The following is a 10,174-nucleotide window of genomic DNA, read 5'->3' as shown; positions in this document are numbered from 1 at the left end:
ACTGCATTTATATACCACCTTTCTGCCCAAGCACCCAAGGCTGTTTACAATTTTAAAATACTAAAACCAATTATATGAAATGTAAAGTTGGCCTGTGGGTGGAGCAGGTTGTGATGTTGTCTTTGCCTGCTTTCCTCACTCTCTTGTTCCTAGTTAGTTAGTTAGTTATTTCATAAAGCTTATACATCGCTTTTTTATTTTTTACAATCTCAAATCCATTGACAAAGAGAATAAAACAATTAAATCATTGGTAAAAACTATTAAAAACAAGTATTTAAAACATTCAAAAAAAGTAAAATCAGTATGAACTAAAAATAAAGTACACACCAACAATCCACATATCTGGGTAAACTTGTCTAAACAAAAAAGTTTATAGCAGGTGCCAAAAAGACTGCCATGAAGACGCCTGCCTGGTGGCAGTTGGCAGAAGGTTCTAAGGTTCAGGTTCTGCCACACTAAAAGTCGATTCCTTACAAATGCAGAAGCTGTATTATGTGGCACCTATAACAGTGCCAGTTCTGAAGACTGAAGTGGTTGAGTGGACATATATGGGGTAAGGCAACCTCACAGGGCAGGTAAGTATCCATTGGCCTGGGGTGGGTTGAAACAGGAGCAGACCTTGATATTGTATTTGGCTCCCCCACTCATTCTCTTCTTCCTTCCCACAAGTCTGGTACTACATGAAGTTGTCTGGTGCCAAAGTGTGGGATAACCAGCCTCATATAACCAATATGCTTAAGTCTAATTAATGCATGAAGGGGTTAAGACCATAGAGTAAGCCAGGCAGACTCAGCCCTCCTGACCACTGGCCCTGTTAGCTAGGGATGATGGTAGTTGTAGTCCCAAAGCATCTGGAGGGCCGAGTTTGCCTATGCCTGGAGTAAGCTATCCTGCCAGGCTTAGTTCACCTTGGGAGAGACTAGATAATCAAGCCTTTGTTCTCCTCCCACGTAACAAAGAAGTTTAAGCTTTTTTAAAAAAATGAGGCAGTCAATTTATGGTATTAACATTTTGGTGGGATCACAGGGGGTAGGCAGGTTGCACTGATCTTATGCCTCTTATATATGTGTGGCTGTTACAGGTCACTCTTGAGTTTCTATACCAGTAATTTAGGAACTTTCACCACTGTAACTAAGTCAAGTTTTACTGCCTTTACAACTGCTTCTGAATGCTGCATAAAAAAGCACATGAATTTGAAGAGTGTGTAAGTAAACTATTTTTAACTTACCAAACGTGTGGTCTTTTTCTATGCATGGGAAGAGAGGAACATTGGAAAGAACTTAGAAAGGCATATTTTAAAGGTCTAACAGCCTATATTTCTACACTTTACTTTGCTGTGTATTTTGTGATTTTAAATCTCTGGTGGGGTTCTCTCACCAAAGAGTACTTGCCCCCAACTTGGATATTGGGAAGCAGGAATTCTCATTTTATACCCATTTTTATCTTGAACCAACACAAATCAGGCCCTCCTCCCCTCACACTCTAAGATTCCCTACCTTTATTCCAAGTTTTCAGTGACTCCACCATTTCCCATAAGGCTTGGATTCTAGACCCTTGATCATTAATCTGTTTGGATCTGAAGTTGACGTTCCAGAATATCAAGTTTTACTAGAACATGGTGAGATTACTAATACTCATCTTCAGATTAATTGAAGAAACTTTCTTTTCGTTTTTTACATTTCTGTTCTGGTGGCCAACACCATTTTCTTGAATAACTCCACGTTTGTGGCCAAAACTGAGTCACAGGAATGGAAATTTTTTGGAGCTAACCATGTCAGCACTTAATCAGCTTCTTGTGCAGAGGATGTTTCAGGAGAGATTATAAGGGCAATTTAGTTTTGACTTCTTCACTTCTCACTACTAGATTTCCATTTCCCAGTATGTAATCGGGCAGGATTGCCAAGAAAAATATCAAACAACAAAATGTGCAAGACAAGGCCTTTAATGGAATGAGGACCTACTGCGGTGTTCACAACTGTCAAAGCTGGCACTGCAACGCTTGCATTTCTTTCAGAGGCTGATAGATTTCTCCCAAAATATTCTTGCAGCTCAAAAAGTGACAACAGGAATTCATTATAGCATCGTGAACTTGTAAGACTCTGGCACGTATATAGATAGACTCAATACTGCTGGCTATTCCATGCAGCACCTGCTTGTTTCAAACAGGCTTACTTGAAATATTGTGCTCATAACCTAGGCTAAAATAGATATTTATACTGAGAGATGCTCTTTTATAATATTGTTGTGTGAGTTTTGCGTCTATATGATGCCTAAATCCCTTCTAATTCCGACAATCGTTAAAATCTAATGGAGGATTCCATTGTTGAACTAGTCAGGCAAATTTCTTTGTGAGATGATGGTCATAGTTGCTACTTAAGTACCACCTACGTACTGTTGTAAGTGTAACAAAAGAAGTCGCTTTGTGCCAGAGGGCAAATGGGTAGATCCCCTCCCACACCTGGCTGGTAGTTAGAAGACAAAAGCAAAAAGTGTGTTAGCTGAATTGGAAGCAGGCTGCAGGCAGAAGCCAGAGAGTGAGAGCTATGCTTGATTCCAAGACTGTGACAATGGGAGAAGCTAAACCTTTTGGGGTGGTTAACGCTATGAGACCCTCCATCTTTGGCTCAGGTTTATATATACGTAAATAAACTAAATAATAATAATAAATAATATTTTTTATTATTTATACCTTGCTCATCTGGTTGGGTTTCCCCAGCCACTCTAGGTGGCTTACAGAATATATAAAACACAATAAAGCATAAAACATTAAAAACATATATCATAAAGACACCATATTCTCCGCTGTCCCTCATTCCAAGGGGATTGGAACCCTAGGTAAGCACCTAGAACCCCTGAAATCTCTCACCACTTGGAGATTGGGGTGTTGTGTGTAACAATATTAACTTTGTCTTGCAGTATACTTTTGGTGTGGTGCAGAGGCCATATACAGAAGACCCTTGTTGTAAAGACTCATGCCATTCTATCCCTCCCCCCAGGGGCCCTCCAAGGTAGTATTTTGCTGCCTTTGTGGAATGGAAATCTATTTTATCTTGCATGCTACAATTATTATTTCTGTGTGAAGCTTTATTCTCTTTCGTTTAATTTTGAGCCATTGAATTTTGTCAGTTTATATACACTTTATTAAAAAGTTGTATAGGTTTATGTGTTTTCCTGATTCTATTCTCTATTTATTTATTGACAGTATGGTTATTTGCAGTTGTTCTTGTCTTTTGAATGGTTAAATTTATTGTTCATTTGATATGTGGTGAGTTGTTTGGGGCACATTCTTCTGGCATACAAGTAAAGAGATGCCAATGGTGTGTATTATTACATTTTACCCCAGTGGAATACAAACTGTGCTGTTTTATATGGAAAACAGACTAGCTTGCTAGGTGGGTGTTTCAATCCCCCCCCCCAAACATTTGGATTTTGAGCCCACTCATAATAATAGATGTTTGTATGGATTTACATGAGGCTATTGCAGTGAACAATACGTAAAGTATTTCCTGCAGGCTGAGTGGAGGTTTCACTTCCAAAAAGAATACCACATAGGAGTGTTTAAATAATATCCCTTTATGAAATTACCTTCATCTTAGTCAGTTGGAGCTATTAACTCATACTAAAAATATTTTGAAAAACATTTTAAAATGTCAATGCTTTCATATGATTTTTGATTCTATTATTATCCTCCTTCCAATGTGCAGAATATCCTGGAATCTTCTGCCACCTGCTGATTGAAACAAAGATAGCAAGAGATTAAGCATCTGTCCGTGAACCTGACCTTTTAAAAATAGCCCTTGGACTCACATTTTCGTTATAGTTTTCAGATACATAATATATTTATGTGCACTTCTTAAAGTAATGTGCAATCTGTATACAAGCAAACTGATCGATTAAAATGTGGATTCCGTTAAGTGTTCACCTTAGTAGTTACCTTCTAACTTCTAGTTCCATTATTAACTTTAACAAAAGGTTCAGTCAGTTTTAACAGATTCAGATAGATTTCATGAGGATTAAAGCCATCAGTGCTTTACACTGCAGTCCTAAGAACTTTTACACAGCAGTACTTCTTAGAGTTCAATGGGACCTACTCTCTAGTGAGTGCTGAGAACTGCAGGCTTATTTTTGCAATGTAACATCTATGGAATTGAGCAACTGTTGGTGGATGGCCTTGATCCAAGGAGAGAGACTTGGAGTGGCTGACAGCGAGGGTGTGGGGAGGCGAATGTGAGTCAATATGACTTACATAAAGGACAAGGAGAGTGCTGGGGAGCTGCATTTTGTGGTGAGAGCCTGAATGCAGCTCGCAAATGTATAAAGTGTGGCTTGTCTTAATCTGCTCATTGCTCTGGGGGCCTTTGGGCCATAAAGGGATATAGAAATAAACCAATGAATGAAAAAATAAAATATTTCAGAAATAAAATCTAAATAAAAGGGGGGATTTACACTTGACAATGTACAGAGAAGCAAGCAAACAAAAAGAATGGAAGAAGATGATTCTAGGAAAGCAAGACATTACAATAATATATAGACTACTAACTGAAGTATCAGCAGGCATCTGGAAATTGTCACCTCTCTGATGTATTTCTAATGTACTTGTTCCCAGAATTTTATTGGGATCAGATGGCTTTGGAGACACATCCAACTCTAAGCCTTGCAAGCACCTGTTGGAACTCACAGAGGGAGCAGCACACAAGGCTACAAAGCTGCTCTTTGGCTTGCAAACTCATCCCTCAAGGGTCTCATTAACTGTTTTTACTTCAGTCGCCAAGGGACTTGTATCTTTTGTTCTCAGTCATAGTCTTCCTCTCCTTCACTCTTTGGAGCTCATTTGCAGCTTGGATCTAAAGAAAAGTCAATCTGCCTCAAAAATCTGTTTAACCATGTTGGCTGTGAGTCCTGGAAGACCTGCTCCTTGCCTTGCATGCCTTTTCCCACCTGGTCTGAAAGGCACTGGTGGAGGAAGAGGGGAGCGGGGGGAGCACACCACCCCTGGCAGCGTGATCCCGGTGGGGTGCCATCGTGGCTGCCCCCCCGCCTGCACTGGGCACCACGCCTCCAGGGCACGTGCCAGCCATGCCCCCAGGACACGCGCCAGCCATGCCCCCGCCTGCTCTCCGCCCCCCGCCCCCCGGTGCCAAAGCATGAAGCTCCACCACTGCTGAAAGGGCAGGTCCCTGACTGACTCCGGCTACAAAAGCTGAGGCTGTAACGCCAGAGTCCATCTTGTTTTAATTGTGCCTTTTACAAACAGGATTGTTAGGTTTTTCTGTTTTTCTTTGAAACTGGTTTTAATGTGTGATTGTTTATATATTGCAAATTGCTTTCAATTGCCTTGGTTTTAAAACAGCAACCAATAAATTTAAAAATAAAACAATGAGCACAGTGAAACAGGAGCTAGCACCCGTTTCCTTCTCTTCCATCCTCTGATACAGCAGCATGTAGAGCTACCAGGTGACAGTTGATGGTGGGAGAAGCCTGGCTAGAGTATGGTGGGCCTGTATCCTTTCTCTTCCTTCCTCTGATGCATCCTGATATAATGCTTGCTAATGGAAGGTAGCGCTGTGGTCTAAACCACTGAGCCTCTTGGGCTTGCCGATCAGAAGATTGGCGGTTCGAATCCCCGCGACAGGGTGAGATCCTGTTGCTCGGTCCCAGCACCTGCCTACCTAGCTAGCAGTTCAAAATGCAAGTAGATAAATAGGTACTGCTCCAGCAGGAAGGTAAACGGCGTTTACATGCACTCCTCTGGTTTCGGTGTTCCGTTGCGCCAGAAGCTGTTTAGTCATGCTGGCCACACGACCCATAAAAACTGTCTGCGGACAAATGCTGGCTCCCTCGGCCTGTAAAGCGAGATGAGCGCCGCCACCCCAGAGTCGTCTGCAACTGGACTTAACTGTCAGGGGTCCTTTACCTTTAATGGAAGGAAGCACCTGGTTTCATAGCAGAGCTGGTGGTGGCTTCAGGCCCTGGAGGTGGTTGAGAAGATACAATACTGTGATGAAAAAGATAAGCATGGATACTGTTCAAACCTCCGAGTGTGCTACAGGTAGCAGGATTTGTTTACTTTTGCCAATTTACAGAATCAACTAACCATTTCTATATATTCTTATTTTTAATAAATCACTATTTTGTTTTCTGCATAATTTCTGCATATGCCTTTGCTCAAATTTCCCATATCCTCTTTCAGCAGTCCCGATTACTTGTTGTGTGGGAGCACACTTGTAGAAAGAGCATTTTGCATCTTTTCTAAACGTATTTATAACAGGTGCTACTTCCACAATGAATTTTGAATTCCAAGTAGTGATGTAAGGTGTGTGTGGGGGGGACTTTTAGGGGTGACAAGAGAGATTTGATTTTGCCGATTTATTTTCTCAGACAAGCTGTGCTGAACCACTTAACTGTTTAACACGCACACAAGTGCCCAATACAGCCATGACAATAATGATAGTAGTAGTAGTAATTTTTTGTGTCAGGTTAGGCTTCGTTCCTGATTCTATTATTTCTGTCCTCGGCACCACTGGCAACTAAACATTTTCAAGACGTTGCCTAGAACCAGAAGAGACGTGATTTGTCGTGATTTATTTATTTATATGCATCTGAGGGAGAGACTGGTCGCCAGCAATCCTCAGGAGCACAGCGTGACTCGCCGAGAGGGGCGAAATGGTGCCAGGTCACCCTTGGGAGGAACGTTCGGCCTCGCCAGGGAGGTGGGGGGGGGGAGAGGCACGCGCCTAACGGCTTCTTGCTCTCCGCCTCCCGTTGCGCGCGCCACTCGAGAGCGGGAAGGAAAGCGGGCGGGAAGGAGGAAAAGGAGGGGAGGGGAAGCCCTCAAGATTCGGCCGGACTCCAACTCCCACAATGCCTCGCAGCCAGGCAGCGCGACCCGCTGAGTGTGAGCACAGCTCATTGGCGAGAAGTCCGCAGCGGCCCTGGCCCTATCAGCTCCCCTCTCATTGTGCGGTAGCAGCAACCGACGTACACACATTAAGCAGGGATCAGCCCAGGCTCAGTGTCCCCGAGGGGCTGCTCTGTGCGCTTTCTCCTCCTCCTCCTCCTGCCGCCCTGCTGCTGAGTCCCTCCTGGGTTTCTGTGCCTGCCGTACAGAGCGGAGGAAAGAGCCATGAATCTGGGGTAAGAAGAGCCCTCTTCTCCCTGCGCTGGCTGGGTGGGTGGGTCGGTGGCTGGCAGGCAGGCAGTCGCGTGTGTCATGTACGTGGCTCCCTCCTTGTGGTCACCACGGAGAGGCTTCCTTTTGAGCCTCTCGAGGGGTGCACGAGGCACAAGCCCCGGACCTCAGAACCTGAAGCCTCCCACCCATGAAATAACCGACAAGGTTATTCCGCCGCCAGTTACTGTGTGTCACAATCTGTGCACACCTGGACAAAGGATGGGTGCTGTAGGAGCTTCAAGATCTCCTGCTTCGTGTCCGGGTTGCCTTACAACTCCCCCAGCACACGCGATTCTCTCTCTCTCTTACACACACACACACACACACATATATATATATATATATATATACACACACACACACACACACACACGCACGCACCGGTGCGCATCTTAGAAAGCGTTCCCCTCTAAAAACCTTACGATAAATTTTGGTGACACGGTTTACTAGTGGTACCTCGGGTTACATACGCTTCAGGTTACATACGCTTCAGGTTATAGACTCCGCTAACCCAGAAATATTACCTCGGGTTAAGAACTTTGCTTCAGGATGAGAACAGAAATCGTGCTTCGGCGGCATGGCAGCAGCAGGAGGCCCCATTAGCTAAAGTGGTGCTTCAAGTTAAGAACGGTTTCAGGTTAAGAACGGACCTCCGGCACGAATTAAGTACTTAACCCGAGGTACCACTGTACTCATTTGCTATAAAAACGAGCTAGGAGGTTTCTGCACATATGTGCACTTCCACAAGATGTAGTGATGGCCATCAGGTCAGGTGGCTTTCAAAGGGGATTAGACAAATTAACAGAGGATAAAGCTGCCAATGGTTTCTAGCCATGATGGTGGTATTTTACCTCCGCTGTAGGAGGCAACTCACCTCTGAATTACAGTTTTTGTGAATTGCAAGTGGGGATACATTCTATATCCTTCTAAATGTGTTTTGGGGGGAGGGCGGTTATTGTTTTGTTTTGTTTCTTTTTCTGTTTATATTGTTTATTTTTTGTTCTTATCTTGTATTTTTATACTGTGAACTACCCTGAGCTCTTCAGGAGAATGGTGGTATACTACTACTACTACAACTAATAATAATAATGTGCTCAGGTTCTGCTTGCAAGCTTCCCATGTTTGTCCAAGGTGAAATACATGGGACTTTGATCTGATCCAGCAGGCTTTTTTAATGTTTACACTACCCCCAATCTAACACAGCTAGATATCCCAGAGGCCATTAAAATAAATCTATTTAGATATGCCTAATACCTGTGTTGGATTTAGGCTGTTATGTGTAAGGTTGCCAGCTTGGGAACTGGTGAGCAGCAGTTAATGGAGGAAAACCTTCAGTCATTGATGGCCCAAGCTGTGCCCACCTGTCCCACACCTGACATCACACCTAACATCAGGTGTGGGGCAGGTAACACTACAGCAGCAGGGAACAACCAGGAGCATTAGAGTGTGCTCAAAATAGTTCCTCCTTTTAAATATGTTACCAAATGCAGATCATTGAATAATCAGCTCCACTTGGTGCTCCCAACTGATGCAGGTTCCAAAGTGGAGCGAACAGCAGTTGCAAGTGAGACTTGCATTCATCCCTAAGTTCATATTCTATAATAATAGATTTTATTGCATTAGCCGTGTGGCCATAGCATGATATACATAGAAATAACAACATAAAATGGGGGTGGGAAGATAAAGGTAGATATCGTCCTGGGCAAATACTTAAAGGGAGAAAGGAGGGAAAAAAAAGAGATAACAGAAGCAACAAAGGATTTAAAACATCGAGTGACCGAATAGTACAGAAACAAAAAGACAAAAAACTGCTGAGGCTGGAGGAGGATCGTTAAAGAGGTCCTTCAGCTCCTCAGATTTGTCCTAGCTCCATTGTCCTTGTACAATAAAGCTACTTGGAACTTCGTTCGGTTGTGCAGCGTATCGACTGCAGCTGTGGTGTTAGAAAAGAAGTTAGTGCCGCTTTCCTCTTCATCACACTGAGCAGGAAGTTAGCTGTCATCTCGGTAATCCAACAATCAGAATCCTGCAAAAAAAGGGACATTATCCAGGGCTGGATTGGGAGATGAAGCTTGTTCATGAGAGGAGTTAAAAACCGAGATCTTTCATCTGACCAGTTAGGACAGAAGAGCATTACGTGTTCCATAGTCTCCAGAGCCGTGTCATTACAGGTGCATGTTCTGTTTGCGATGGGGACTCTGGAATAACGACCCGACAGGACTGCTGTAGGAAAACAGTTGAGACGGGCACAAGTAAAGGCCCTTCGCTTAGCCTCCGAAGAAATTGTGAAGCAGTATAGAGGGATTCCTTCAGGGGGAGGAATAGCTAGGGCTAGGCCTGAACACGGCCCTCTTGCATCGGCAGCTGTGTTAGAGAAGTCAAGTTGCTGTAGCTTCTTTTTAATTGAAGGTAGGGCCGCCGGACTGATACATTCTAATTTAAGAACAGTTTTGCAATTCAGATTAAAAAGAGAGCGGAGTTTGAGGTTAAGTGTAGTTTTCCAAGGGGAATTATGAATATCTCTTAGAAAACGAGCATGGTGTCGAGCCATCTCCTACAGCTCCCACCTACTAGCATCGGATGCTTGAATTAGAGGTGGTTTTTCCAATCTGATTCTAAGTTCATATTCAATGCTGACTACAAGCCTGCAGCTGACCAGAGTTACCAAGTGGAGGTCATTGCTGCTGCAAGTGGTGCTTGGATCTTCCTTTGCCAGCACAGTTTGAATCCAAGGAAGAAATAAAAGAATAGGGAGCACAGTCCCATTATTTCCTTTGATGTTATGTCATCTGACTTCATGGTGATGTTGGGTGATTTACCAGTTGGTGGCTCTGCCCGTCTGTCAAAATGGTCCATGAGGTGGGGGTGGGGAGTTCAGGTTGCAGCCCCTCTTTTCTGTTCTAATCTGGTTTCATGCCTGGTTTAGGGATGGTCACCCTGGTGGATGAGTTATGCTGGGAAATGGATTGGAGCTACAACCAGTGGGTTTCTTTACCACTGAAC

The 10,174-nt window shown here is 43.6% G+C and overlaps 1 protein-coding gene across 3 annotated transcripts in view; it reads left to right on the top strand.

The window, feature by feature from the left end:
* The first annotated feature begins 6,782 nt into the window (after positions 1 to 6,782).
* The window catches only part of CCDC66 (coiled-coil domain containing 66), a 41,276-nt gene continuing 37,884 nt past the window's right edge, over positions 6,783 to 10,174 (top strand). For 2 of the 3 annotated variants that reach the window (XM_083602959.1, XM_083602961.1), the window contains exon 1: positions 6,866 to 7,134. In XM_083602959.1, coding sequence (XP_083459085.1) covers positions 7,124 to 7,134 — 11 coding nt within the window. In that variant the 5' untranslated portion in view covers positions 6,866 to 7,123. Of the gene's footprint in view, positions 7,135 to 10,174 lie in introns of all 3 variants that reach the window. The other variant, XM_083602960.1, reaches the window with a different exon arrangement.

Source organism: Podarcis filfolensis (assembly GCF_964270895.1).
Source record: "Podarcis filfolensis genome assembly, chromosome: 2".
NCBI classification, from domain to species: Eukaryota; Metazoa; Chordata; class Lepidosauria; order Squamata; family Lacertidae; genus Podarcis; species Podarcis filfolensis.
Note: the sequence above shows the minus strand (reverse complement) of the source record. Positions and strands in the feature narration are given on the sequence as shown.